Source organism: Amaranthus tricolor, chromosome 9 (genome assembly GCF_026212465.1).
Source record: "Amaranthus tricolor cultivar Red isolate AtriRed21 chromosome 9, ASM2621246v1, whole genome shotgun sequence".
NCBI classification, from domain to species: Eukaryota; Viridiplantae; Streptophyta; class Magnoliopsida; order Caryophyllales; family Amaranthaceae; genus Amaranthus; species Amaranthus tricolor.
In genome coordinates, this window is record NC_080055.1 from 28371481 (window position 1) to 28384888 (window position 13408).

The 13408-nt window shown below is 34.1% G+C and overlaps 3 protein-coding genes across 3 annotated transcripts; all 3 read left to right on the forward strand.

The window, feature by feature from the left end:
- Window positions 1-305: 305 nt before the first annotated feature.
- LOC130824268 (uncharacterized) lies at window positions 306-3314 on the forward strand. The gene is made up of 4 exons (XM_057689202.1): window positions 306-594; window positions 699-816; window positions 2763-2854; window positions 3004-3314. Exons 1-4 carry the CDS (start codon window positions 579-581, stop codon window positions 3066-3068), a joined length of 291 nt encoding a protein of 96 aa, XP_057545185.1. The 5' UTR covers window positions 306-578; the 3' UTR covers window positions 3069-3314.
- A 1690-nt stretch (window positions 3315-5004) lies between these two features.
- On the forward strand, window positions 5005-8156 carry LOC130823453 (ankyrin repeat-containing protein At5g02620-like). Its single transcript, XM_057688073.1, has 5 exons — window positions 5005-5058; window positions 5562-6108; window positions 6321-6470; window positions 6907-7343; window positions 7417-8156. Exons 1-5 carry the CDS (start codon window positions 5005-5007, stop codon window positions 8041-8043), a joined length of 1815 nt encoding a protein of 604 aa, XP_057544056.1. The 3' UTR covers window positions 8044-8156.
- Window positions 8157-9194: 1038 nt separating this feature from the next.
- Window positions 9195-12819, forward strand: LOC130824085 (ankyrin repeat-containing protein NPR4-like). The gene is made up of 5 exons (XM_057688968.1): window positions 9195-9446; window positions 10046-10519; window positions 10672-10818; window positions 11176-11603; window positions 11692-12819. The coding sequence occupies exons 1-5, from the start codon at window positions 9332-9334 to the stop codon at window positions 12526-12528; spliced, it is 2001 nt and encodes a 666-aa protein (XP_057544951.1). The 5' UTR covers window positions 9195-9331; the 3' UTR covers window positions 12529-12819.
- Window positions 12820-13408: the final 589 nt, after the last annotated feature.

A 13408-nucleotide genomic window follows, 5' to 3' on the forward strand; every position in this document is an offset into this window, starting at 1 on the left:
ATTGATTTGTTGGTAGAGATTAATGCGATGATGCAGCAGACATCAAAATTGCAATTATTATCGACTACATCAAATTAAATTCTATCTCAAGACTAACAGATTGAAAGATCCCTCGTAGAAGGTTGTGTCAAACAACAATGTGAAAGAGGATATTTAAAATTGTCAGATCTCATGTACAACGATTATAATTTTGTTAATTTTGAATTATCTTAGATTAAGGTTATTATGTACTTGCTAATTTTTATCCTGATATAATACGAGTCATTATTAATGAATCAGCTATTGTTAAAAAAAATTATACTCAGATATCTTTGTAACCGCCCGACTTATTTGTTAAACAAAGTTATAATAAATTCATGAATGGGTTACCATCCGGAAACAATTCAGTGTTCTTTCTAGTTTCGTAATTTGTGATCTCCCTTTTCCTTCTAAATTTCTCGATCAATTATAATAATTTTGCAATTCCTAAAATATTTAGGGTTTCTGATTCTAAAAAAGCGATTCCGTTCAATTGTTGAAACAAAATCAACATACTAAGGAATCCCAAACCAGAAATTTAATTTCCCCCAAACCGATCAATGGTGTGTGATAAATGTAAGTTTATCTCTTTCTTCAATTCCTAAAGTTTATTTTCATCTGCTCTTGATTCGAGCGAATTATTTGTTATGAATTATAACTTCTTTGAATAAATTTTGCAGGTGAGAAGAAATTGGCGAAGGTGATAGTTCCAGATAAGTGGAAAGCAGGTGCGAGTAACACTACAGAGAGCGGCGGTCGCAAAATCAATGAAAACAAGCTGCTTTCCAAGAAAAACAGGTTTCTTTCCTTCTTTTTTCACATAGACGTGTAATTAATCTATTGTATGCTTGTAGTTTCTGTAGAATCATGCATTATATGTTAGGGATTATTGTAAAATTTATTATTGATTTAAAGCTAATAATTACTTTTCATTTTGTTTATTGGAGTTTAAATGATGTGGAGTAGAGGGCAGTAGTTTAGGTGTTTAATCGAGGTTTTGCTTGGTAATTGCAAAATCCAGGGATTGAAAGCTTGGTAATTGCTTGGAATAATCACAAATTATTGTATAAATTAAATTGATTACATATAGATAACCATATATTTTTAGGAAAAAAAAAAAACTTTGGCATTGTTATTGTACTCTAATTGATGACATAGTGGCATGATATTGGAGAATGTTGTTACTTGACTCGATTATTTGCGATCCTTTGGGTGTAGCTCTTGATTACTTGTACTACATTGTAAAGGAAAAACTGAAGGAGTTTTGTGAGCCATCATGATTCAAGATTCAACCCATTACTATAAACCCAAGCTATGCCTAAAGAATATATTGGTTCCATTGGATATAGACCTAAGATAAACACTGCCAAACTGAGTAATTACTGAGGAATAATGTCATAAATTGTGTTTTTAGTATGATTGTATTTGTCCTATCAAGTTTCCTCCTATATTCCTACTCTTGCCTTATCTCGCTTTGTTTTTCTTCTATTTGAAAAGGTTATTTTCTTCTCTATCACGTGTGTGTGTGGGCGTGAGGAGGGGATGGATATTTGATACTTTTATAAGTTGATGCATTTTCAATAATTTCTTCTGTTTTTGGGATTTGGTATGCTCCTCAATGTGCTGCCAGATTATTTGTACTGGTGAGGCTAGGGCTTCGTATTCTATACGTATAAGTTGTTGGTATGGAGTTCTATAGATTGGTAGTTAGTAGAGTTTCGTATCATGAAGAAATATTACTGCAATTTTAACCCTCTTTGGGGACTATTTGATGGTGTTCTGCTTTGTCTGTGTTGTTATAAGTAAGATTATGAATAATGGTCGTTTCACTAGCCGTGGAAGTGAAAGCCTATTAGCACACTATTTGATGGTGTTTTGCTTTGTCTGTGTCTGATATGGATATATCTTGGAGGCATGAAAATTAGGAGAAAATAAGTCAAGAATGCGTGTAGTGTGGTGGTTGTCCTGTGTAGACATGTAGCTGTACTGCTGACAGTACACTGTTAAGATAGATCTCAAGTTTGTTGTCCATATGCATATCTGTTGATTACTAAAAGAGCTTGTGGTGTCGTTCGTTTTTGTCTGTGCGTGTTGGTTTGGTTGTTTACCGAGGGCGATGTGGGTGTGGATGTGTTCTAATTTCTATAGGATGATATAGATGGTGGAGCTAATCTTTTAGCAGGGAACACTTTTGTTTGTTTAAGCTTTCGATACAAATCATTAATCATCCAGTTGTTGTATCATTGCAAATTGCAGTATAGCATACTGAACACCATATTCATCTTTTCTTCGATGGGTCTTCAGTGTGACAAACTCACGATGACACTACCTTAGACCAAAACTTATTTTGGAAGTGTTTTGTCAACACTGCGAGGTTTTTTTGCTGTGGGTCTGGACCTGCAACAAATGGTCATGGAGATTTGTTACTCGTTTCAAGTGAAGGGAAATGCTGCTCTCATTATAATAGATTAAAGCTTTAGTTTATAGGGCACCTCTTGGTTTTTAAATTTAGATTCTACCTGTCCTTCATGTTTGCTTGCACGCAATTGTCCTTTGGGTCTAAATTACAATAGATGAAAGCTCTGCAATGTTAAAGCTTTTGATTTTCATTTGCCTTCTTTTTTTTTTCAAATACACATGAGACCATCATTCAATTTCAACTGCAAGATGTAACAATTTAATTTTTTTTTCTGATATGCATTTTACATTAATAGTTTTAAAAACTGTTCTCGATTATCTTGCAGATGGACTCCTTATGGAAACACAAAATGCATCATCTGTAAGCAGCAAGTGCACCAAGACGCCAAATATTGTCATACTTGTGCATACAGTAAAGGTTGGTTACCGCTTTATTAATCTATATATATGCACTTCAATACCAACCCAAAAGTCTGATTCGTTGTCCAAGTTGGCTCACGATTTTCTCAGAGAGATAATCAGCTGATGGTTCTATAGAATGCTCAATATGTGATGTGCTTTTTCCAGGTGTCTGTGCAATGTGCGGTAAACAAGTGCTGGATACTAAGCTCTACAAGCAAAGTAATGTATAATATTTATTGGAACTATCTTGCAATGTATTGTTTCAGCTCTGGGAACGAACGATTCGTGACTCGAATCATTGGTCTTTGAAGGAGAAAATCGTATTTGTGTATGTACGGAGTATTTACTAGTTTTCTGTTATGTAAACGTCCTTTTTTTTTTTTGAAGTTGGGGGTATGACTTGCGAGTTGTCTCTCATCTCCATTACTGTTTAATCAATGGTACCATTAAGTGACACTTCGACTCTTCATAACAAAGTACCTTAAATATAACAAATTAACAAAATAAAGCAAATTACATAAAATGTATTTTTATCAAAAAAAAATATTGTGTATTTGAAGCATATAATGATAATCACAAATTATTGTGAGAGACAGTGTCTCTCAGAAATGCATTAGATATATGGGCTAAATAGCAAATATAAATTAAGAAAAGATCAAAATGTGGATTTTTTATTTTGAGGTCGTCTCTTTGTGAAACAACCTCTTACCACAACTATCTGAATGATATTTATTCAATTATGTATTCGAGTTGACCGGGTCTTTTCTTCTAAATATTATGTTTTCCAGGTGGTCAATCTTTATTCTAACTTTCAATTTTTATTCTCACTTAAAGCGTAAGACATGTTCCACTTCCACATAGTATTTTAATAAGTTGTTTGTGGTTTATTTATTTATTTTAAGGTTAAAACACTATTTTTAAAAAAATATTTGATAAAATAATAATTTAACTATTAACTAGTGGTATAGGTACCTATTTGTAGAAATACCAATTCGTCTATTTGATTAACATCAAAGAGCAATGTAGTGTTTTTAAAAGAAAACGTGAATATTTGGTAAAAATTAAGAGATAATAATACAATGTGAGTAGAACATACTAAAAATAATGTGTAATATTTATTTTAAAATATCCCAAAAGAAATGAGTCCAGCTATAATATTGTTTTTTATATGGATGTAGTAGTCTTAATACTAACTAGCCAAACTAGGTATATTATCCAAAATTAAGAAGGCATCCAAAAAAAAAAATAAAAAATAATAATAATAATAATAATAATAATAATAATAATAATAATAATAATAATAATCCAAAAATAAGAGCAATATATGAAGTGAGACTCACAAAAATTTAAATATGTTAGTATAGGCAAATTAGTGGTCATCAACTCTTCATCTATTAAAATAGCAACAATTCTTACTTGAGACCGTCTTTTCTAATGACGGTTCTCAAAAGCTCAATCCATTATGTTAATTTAAAAAAAAACTGACGCGCGCGTGTACATGTAATATGAAAAGTTACATAATATATTTGGGTTATAACAACATTTATTTGGGGTTATAACACAATATATTTGGTGTTGTACCAGCATATATTTGAGGTTTATAACATAATTTATTTTTGATTATAACATAAGATATTTAAAGTTATAATAATATATATTTGAGGTTATAACATAATATATATGGGGTTATAACAACATATATTTGTGGTTATAATATAATATATTTGGGGTTATAATATAATATATTTAGAGTTGTAACAATGTATATTTGAAGTAATAATATAATATATATGGAGTTATAACAACATACATTTGGAGTTATAACATAATATATTTGGTGTTATAAAAATACTATACCCTCAAACTCAGACCATTATATACCAAACTATATATAGTATCTTATAACCACAAATATATGTTGTTATAACCTTAAATATAACCTTATAGCTTCAATTATATTATGTTATAATTCCAAATAAAGCCTTAAAAAAGTTGATTTTGTCTTAACTCACAATTGCTATTGATATTGGGATAAAATATGGAGGCCCAATGATAATCACCAAGCAATAGATAAGAAATGAGCTCTAAATAAATAAAGCAAGTCTAGTAATGCAAAGACTAGGTCAGAATTAGTGGAATAAGAAACATAATTTGCAATAGCCCACGATGCCTTCTTCTTCGACCTCAAGCAGCAACACAGCAATGGCGGCTGGGCTGCAAGTTTCAAAACTAATTTTTTTTTTCCAAAATTCATGGGATTGCTCATGTCCCTATAACAAACATCCCCAAGTTATTTTACTTGTTTTGTTGTTTCGATATGCATAAAATGTAGCCTAACAATCTGTTTATAATTGTATCTGAAGCTTAATTGTCTCTTCAAATATGATTGGGGCTAAAACCATCTTTCATTATGCAGAACTTATTGATTACTTACATTTGTATGTGACAGTCTTTTTTGGTCAAATTATGAGTGAAGGCAGTCTCTTTCATTTCTGTACCATAGTGCCAAAGATAAAAAGACTCCTAAAACTAAGGCGTATTTAATATAATACTCTTTTGTTTTGTATTGTTGACATTTTCAATTATTTTATAAAAAATCCTTAATAATTCATATTACATGGCAAAAAAAGTAAATTATACCTAAATTTTATTCAAGTTAATATCAACTTTATATATAAAAATATATTTTTGGGCCCTGAAAAATTTCAGGCCCTACGCGATAGCCCACTTTACCCTTGCTAATTGAAGGCCATGATTCTGACACTTTGCATGATAAAATTAAAGCACAAAGTAACAGCAGAAAAGACTTCTTAAAATGGGGATTACCACTATACAAAGCAGCACTGGAAGGCAACTGGCCAGAAGCAGAAAACATTCTACAAAAACACCCAAATTGGATCCAAAAGCCAATAGGAAAAGGAGGGGAAAGGGTTCTTCACATTGCAGCAGCAGCTAAACGCACACAATTTGTAAAAATGCTGGTAAAACTCATGACTTCAGATGATTTGGGCTTAAGAAATGATGCACAGAACACTGCTTTTTGTTTGGCTGCTACATCTGGTGTCGTTGAAATCGCTCAGGCGATGCACGAGATGTATAATGAGCTTCCGAATATTAGAGGTAGCCAAAATATTACGTCTTTGCAAATGGCGATCTTGCTTGGGCGCAGGGATATGGTCTTGTACCTTCGTGAAGTCACTGATCGAACAAAATTGACGGATGCTGATCGAATTGCGATGCTCACTAGTTCGATTAACACTAATCTTTTTGGTAATTTTCTTCAGTCCAAAAATCTTGTTATCTTTTGCGATTCTTACTGTTAAGCATCAACTTGAACTTTTGGTTAAGTCGGTGCTTCAGTAACTCTGGAAACAGCTTTGATCGACTCTTGATTCCGCACCACATTTGAAAATCCAATCACCTTTTTTTACTCTTCGATTAAAAGTGAAAAAATCTAATCGGAACTTCATATATGCATATAGATGTAGCACTTCTTATATTGAGCGAGGATCCAAATTTGGCACTTCTTCATGATGGGAAGAAAGAAACGACTTTACATGCCTTGGCTCGGAAGCTCCCAAGGTCTACTGATTATCGTAAGCATAGCGTATGGAAGACGCTTATCGGACTAGGTATCTTTATTGTTTGGCTTGAATCTTATATCTTGTTTGAAAGTACATAAGAGGAATTATTTTGATTGATTAACCTCACTACAAAGTATCGTTAAACCTGTTAGAGTTTATAACATATTTTGGGGCCTTAACCATCAGCTTAAGCTTTTGCTTGAGTTAAATCTGATACTATGTCAAGGAACCAACTCAACCAAAAGCTTAAGCTGATGGTTGAGGCTCCAAAATATGTTATATACTCTAACAAAACCATCGTATAGTAACTAGACACCTTGTAATGCGTATTTTGAAGACCTAGGAGCACATTCTCGATTGCGCTCTGATTATGGTTCACTAAACACAACACAACCCATGGTTCGTGGAGCACCAAATAACGTGCACCTTTTAGGGTGTACTCTGGATTTTCTCTGATCTAAACCAACTTATGTGTGATTTTTAGGAGGTAAGCTAGGTCATGGAAAGGTCGTGCAACAACCTTTGGAGCTACAACTAGTTCAAAAGCTTTGGGACGAAGTCATTAAAAAAGAAGATAAGGAAATCTCATACCATATCGGATCTCCATGGACACTCCTTTTTGTTGCTGCTGAATATGGCAATGTAGAGTTTTTAACAACACTTATACGTTCCTATCCTGATCTAATCTGGATAGTCGATGAAGAGAGTCGTAGCATTTTTCACATCGCTATTATTAATCGTCATGAAGAGATCTTCAAGCTCATATATGAACTAGGAGCAATCAAAGACCTCATAGCAGTTGACAAGGACGGTAATGGCAATAATATGTTGCATTTGGCTGCCGGTCTGGCTCCATCTCATCGTCTCAATTGTGTCTCGGGAGCAGCCCTTCAAATGCAACGAGAGCTTATGTGGTTTAAGGTAACGTTCTTGTAATTCTTACATGAATTAGCTTGTCGGGATGTCTATTTTTCAAACGTGTTAATGATTATAGGCAGTAGAAAAGGTTGTAAGTTCGGAGTATGCTGAAGCCGAGAACAAACAGAAGAAATCTCCTCGTGTTTTATTCTCAGAAAAACACGAAAACTTACGAGTTAAGGGTGAAGAATGGATGAAACAAACCGCACAATCATGTTCCCTAGTCGCAGCTCTTATCGCAACTGTAGTCTTTGCAGCTGCATTTACTCTCCCTGGTGGCATCGACAGTAAAGGAACTCCGGTTTTTGTAAACCGACCATTGTTTATAATCTACGCCATATGTAATGCACTGTCATTGTTCAGCTCTTCTGCTTCGGTTCTTATGTTCTTGTCGATCCTCACTTCACGCTATGCTGAACACGATTTCTTTAAGTCATTGCCGATAAAATTGATTGTGGGACTAACAGGGTTGTTCGTGTCGATTGTGACTATGATGATCGCCTTCACGGTTACTTTCTTCGTCACATTTCGTAAAGGGGAGAAATGGATTCCTATTCCTATGGCTCTGTCTGCTGCTGTTCCTGTTGCTCTATTTGCTTTCCAACAATATCCTTTATGGAAAGATATATATTGCTCTACTTATAGATCATTGTATTTATTTGAACCAACAAAATCAAAGCTTTTTGCTGCTTACTCAACTTGAGAGTCGGGTGTTTGGAAGTTAGTTGTTAGCTGGTTGAATGTTGGTTGTTTGTTTTTTTAGTTGGCTTGTTTGATCGGTTGAAATGATTGGTTTTTTGTTGGCTTTTAAGCTAGTTGACATCAATTGTTTACTGTTTAAGGATAAACCTACTTATTATGAATGGCAGCAAATAATCGGGGAACACGAGGTGTACACACATCATAAGCCAAGAAAATACCATCCCAAAACCATATGACAATGAAAGGAAGAGATCTAATAACTTATAAAATGTACACATCATATTTAATTTATCAATGTGGGACGAACCATCGTAACAGATAAACATAATATCATACTTTATACTCCCTTCAATTCAAAGTAATCGTTTCATTTAATTTTTTAATTTCTTTAATAATGCATAATTAGAGATATTTGAGATTGAATCAATATATTGTATAAAGGGTAAAAATTAAATGGAAAAATTGGTGTGACTTGGAGAGTATTATACTCTGTTCATATAAAAAACATCAAGAAGTTCTGAAAAACATTAAATCTCTAAATCGCTACGATAAAAACAAACTCATATAAATCAAGCCCATGTGGATGACGGGTGGTGAATATAAAATGAACATGAACATGGTAAATTTACCCATTTGATAATGAATATAAATGATTTTAGTTACGTATTCATATGAAAAACGTAAGAATATCAGTCATAAATAATAAGGGTGAGGTGAATATAAAAAATTTAAGCAGGTACTATAATTGTTTTCTAATATTTTTTCCATTTAGAATATTTAATTTTGAAGAGAAAATTTTGATTAAGATTCTTAAGACGTGTATAGATAATAAAATATATCCATGTGAGATCTCGTTAAATTCATCTTAATGTATTCTTTTTTGTTATATATTTTTTATAATTTTTTATAATGCGTATTTTTAAGACTCAAAAATTTACCAAAAATAATGAAAAAAGTAAAAAGAAAAAAAAGGCGTATTTACTAATATTAAAGAAGTCATAAACTCATAACCACAATTACGAAGTGCACACCCATTTTACTAAATCAAAATAAACACGACACTTAAACAATGACATATCCAACAAGCAAGAAATTTACATTTCATTGATGGACAATGTATAAGGCCATAAAATTGACTTCAATTCTTGACTTCTTTGCTAAATGATAGAAAATTATAGTCGAATAACAATCAACATTTCCTTGGACAGAAATGTTTGCGCGTTGTACATTTGTTTCTAATAAAAACATCTTAAATTTTTCTATAAGAACACTCTGAAATAAAAACAATAATGACAGCTAATAATACATTCTCGTTGCATCCGCCACTGCCGCAACCACTACCACTTCCGCCAAGACGGTCTGCACCTCCAATAGTAATGACAGCTCAGTCTCCTCGACAACCAGGTGAACTCAAATGCTCTCGGGTGGTTCAACTTTTGTTTTGTATTATAATAAACTGTGAAATTGTAGATGACAACCGTTTTTGTTATAATAGGGATAACTGTATGTACCTAACTCATCCAAATGTGTCTTGGCGGTAGTAACTTAATGTAATATTTTGGCAATAAGGTATATAATCAATAATTTTTCTCTATTGCATCATCTATCCAGTATATTCCGCTCATATCAGCTATAAAATTACGATGAAAACATAAAATAATCTAATAGGTATATGAGCAATTATTTTCCCTCATATAAGATCATCGTATTTACAATTATTCACCTAGAGAAACTTATATTACGGATTATACAAAAAGGGTGATTCAACATCAAAATTAAATCACATACAATATAATGAGCACAAGATAGCTTTCCAACCTCTAATCAAGCTCAAAGACCTTTTGTGGATGAAAATCAGAATGTACACAATGAAAAACACGTTCATGAATTTGATAGAGTATATATAACATATATCTGGTTGCTTTTATCCATTGGCTTAACTTTTTCTGGTTGAGCTGATTTCTGGACATGGCGTTAGAATTAACATTTTAGCTGCATCACAGATGCTACGGGAGAGGAATTCTTAGCAAACGGGGTGAGATTATACCGAGCAGCACTAAATGGTGATTGTGAAACAATCAAATGCGTTGCTAGTGGTTTATGGTTACGCGCAAAGATCACAAAAGGCGGGGAAACAGTTCTTCACATTGCAGCAGCAGCCAAGCATTTGCATGTAGTTAGGGAGTTGGTTAATATTATGGATGCAGAATCTCTTGCTTTAGCCAACAAAGTCGGAAATACAGCTCTATGCTTTGCTGCTGTCTCTGGGGTTGTCGAAACTGCAAGACTAATGGTTGATAAAAACAAAGAATTGCCTAACATCAGAGGCAGTCAAGGAATGACACCACTTCACATGGCGGTCTTGCTAGGTCATCAACATATGGTGTGGTACCTCCTTGAAGTAACCGATGATACACAAATGACAAATGACGATCGTATAGGCTTAATTACCAGTTCAATCGATACTGATATGTTCGGTAAGCCAAATTTCTATGGTAATAGCAACACGAGACTAAATAAGTAGGATGCTTTGGTTCATATCGACCAGTGTCCGATACATTATTTTGTTGCCATGGATTCTCCACTTGCGAATTCTAACCTATTGTATATACATTGCTTTATAACACAGATGTTGCATTGCATATTCTAAGCAAGCACCGTTACTTGGCCCTTCATCGAGATGCAAAAAAAGAGACGCCGTTGCATGCATTGGCTCGAAAGCCTCTAAAGACAGTTGACTGTCACACAAACATATGGAAAAGATTCTCATTTCCATGTAAGTTCCTAGATACTCGGTTATAAATCTGGCATTAGCTTACAAATGGAATGATGAACCATCATCCAACAACATTCCTTCACCCAAATGCCATTAAGTAGCTCCCACTTTCAGGGAGTTTTGGGTCGGTTGTATACAATTTTACTGTTGTTACTAATAACAAAGAGATTATTTTAGATTGACCCTTGATAACAAAACACCATCAGCAACTTCACATAAATAAGAAGAGCACATGATCTAATAAGTCATTTTAATATAATCCATTACGATACAAAACAAACAAACTACGAGTCTTTGGCCCAAGACTCAAATTGTATAGACAGAAACCATCAGACTAAATATTCAATTTATTTCCAGGGACCAGCATAGGTCAAGATACAAGTAACGAGCCACAAGCTGCACTTCAGCTAGTACAGAACCTTTGGGATGAAATAATCAGACAGAAGGAAGAGGATATATCTAAACTAATTGGCTACCCATGGCGGTTACTATTTGTTGCAGCTAAATTAGGGAATGTTGAATTCTTATCGACATTGATCAAATCTTACCCTGATCTAATATGGAAGGTAGATGAAAATAGGTATACTATTTTTCACATAGCAGTTAAGCACCGTCAAGCAGAGGTCTTCAAGCTTATTTATGAAATTGGGGCAATAAAGGACTTAATAGCTACTTACAAAGATGATAATGGAAATAACATGTTACATTTGGCTGCTAAGTTAGCGCCTCCTGATCGGCTAAATTGCATATCTTTGCAAATGCAACAAGAGGCTTTATGGTTCAAGGTAATAATACTTTAAACCCTAGATATTCAAAACATCTATCATCTCAAACAATAGTAACAAAAATTAACTCAACCAATTTGGTTTGCAGACAGTGATGAAGATAGTGAGGCCAGAATATATCGAGGCAGAAAACGATGATCATAAAACACCTCAGGCATTGTTTAGTGAAGAGCATGAAGAATTAAGGACAAAAGGCGAGACTTGGATGAGAAAGACATCGGAATCATGTGCTCTAGTAGCAACTCTAATTGCTACTGTAGTGTTTTCAGCAGCTTTCCAATTGCCTGGAGGTGAAAACGAAAAAGGGAATCCAATTCTACAAAGGAGAGCATCTTTTGTGGTCTTTTCTATGTCGAATGGTGTATCGTTGTTCACCTCTACTTCTTCATTATTGATGTTCTTGTCAATTCTTACTTCACGTTATGCAGAAAGAGACTTCCTTGTATCACTGCCACTAAAGCTCATGAGCGGTCTTATATTGCTGCTTATTTCAATAGCCACCATGATAGTAGCCTTCACGGCTACATTCTTCATCACTTTCAGAGAAGGTGTGAAATGGACTCCTATTCCTATTGCTTTAATCGCCACAGTCCCTGTTACCCTTTTTGCCTTACAACAGTACCCTCTATTGGTAGACATATATCATTCAACCTTCAAATCTCACATGTCACTACTTGAACCAAGAAAATCAAAGCTTTTTGTAACTACTACAACAAAGCCATCAAGCTATCTTGCTCCTCCGCACTGGCCAACTTCTTCTCCCCTTGAGCATGCTCCAACAATAACATTCAATAGATCTCTCTTCAGGTCAAGAAATCGTCTAACGCCCTCAAACATAGTAGATCCCATTGCATCGGAACAGGAAACTTCTGTATTTGGTTCCTATGAACCCGCTTCAGATGCTTCTGATCCACCAACTGTTTAGTAGATTGTGCAAGTCCACGAAGAAGATGCTAGTGCCGAATTGACGATGGAAACTATATCTATGCACTATAACTTTTGGAGATTTATTGCAATTAGTTAGTATAATTTTTCTAGAACTAAGGAATAAGGATATGGAATATAGCTTCTATTAGTTGAAGTGCATTTGCATAATATATGGTGACAAAAGAGTTAATTAATTTATGTGTTAAATTAATATAGACAAAGCAAGAGAACAGTCGGTTCAGTAAACAATACAAGAAATCTATAAGATTTCATACCCTTTTCCGTAGTCTTTAAGAATGCTGTGATAGGATCCAGGAATGACATAGTTGCTGCATATTTTTCAGAGTAGTCCTAACCTGGTCTTCTGTGTCTTTTAAGTTATTAAGGAAATCAGGGTACCCAACCAGAATTAGTCCAGAAACTTGTAAGTTTTGAGTTTTTTGATCTGCCATTAAAAGTTGGATCGTCTGGTTAAAGAGATGGTTGGGTTTTAATTTGAGCACCTCTACGCTTTCACCAAGCATGTACTGCAGTTGAACAACACAAGCTCCATGTGACTACAAACTCTTCAGAACATTATTAGTGGATATTTCAAATCCACATTTCAGAATGGCCCAAATTGAAGGCACCTTAAACCCAAAAGTATTCTCACATCTCTAATCCACTAAATTATCAACTAATTCCTATTTCCTATAAGATTTTCATAAGTTTTTCAGTCTGTCTTCTAACCGAGGAAAAACGGAGTGAATGTAGGGAGATAAAGAAATAAACATGCCAATGACATGATTTACATTGCGGCAAACACTTTGGCACTCCATTTTGAACCAGAACATGAAGTTTTCATAATCTAACACTTGGACGGTAAAGTTCATCCTGAC

Excerpts from the sequence above, each read along its gene's own strand:
- LOC130824268 (XM_057689202.1), top strand. Across the intron at positions 817-2,762 it reads CTGCTTTCCAAGAAAAACAG|ATGGACTCCTTATGGAAACA; the intron begins GTTTCTTTCCTT and ends ATTATCTTGCAG. Across the intron at positions 2,855-3,003 it reads TACTTGTGCATACAGTAAAG|GTGTCTGTGCAATGTGCGGT; the intron begins GTTGGTTACCGC and ends TGCTTTTTCCAG.
- LOC130823453 (XM_057688073.1), top strand. The coding sequence starts at position 5,005 with ATGCCTTCTTCTTCGACCTCAAGCAGCAACACAGCAATGGCGGCTGGG. Across the intron at positions 6,109-6,320 it reads GATTAACACTAATCTTTTTG|ATGTAGCACTTCTTATATTG; the intron begins GTAATTTTCTTC and ends ATATGCATATAG. Across the intron at positions 7,344-7,416 it reads GAGAGCTTATGTGGTTTAAG|GCAGTAGAAAAGGTTGTAAG; the intron begins GTAACGTTCTTG and ends TAATGATTATAG.
- LOC130824085 (XM_057688968.1), top strand. The coding sequence starts at position 9,332 with ATGACAGCTAATAATACATTCTCGTTGCATCCGCCACTGCCGCAACCA. Across the intron at positions 10,520-10,671 it reads AATCGATACTGATATGTTCG|ATGTTGCATTGCATATTCTA; the intron begins GTAAGCCAAATT and ends TTTATAACACAG. Across the intron at positions 10,819-11,175 it reads GAAAAGATTCTCATTTCCAT|GGACCAGCATAGGTCAAGAT; the intron begins GTAAGTTCCTAG and ends ATTTATTTCCAG.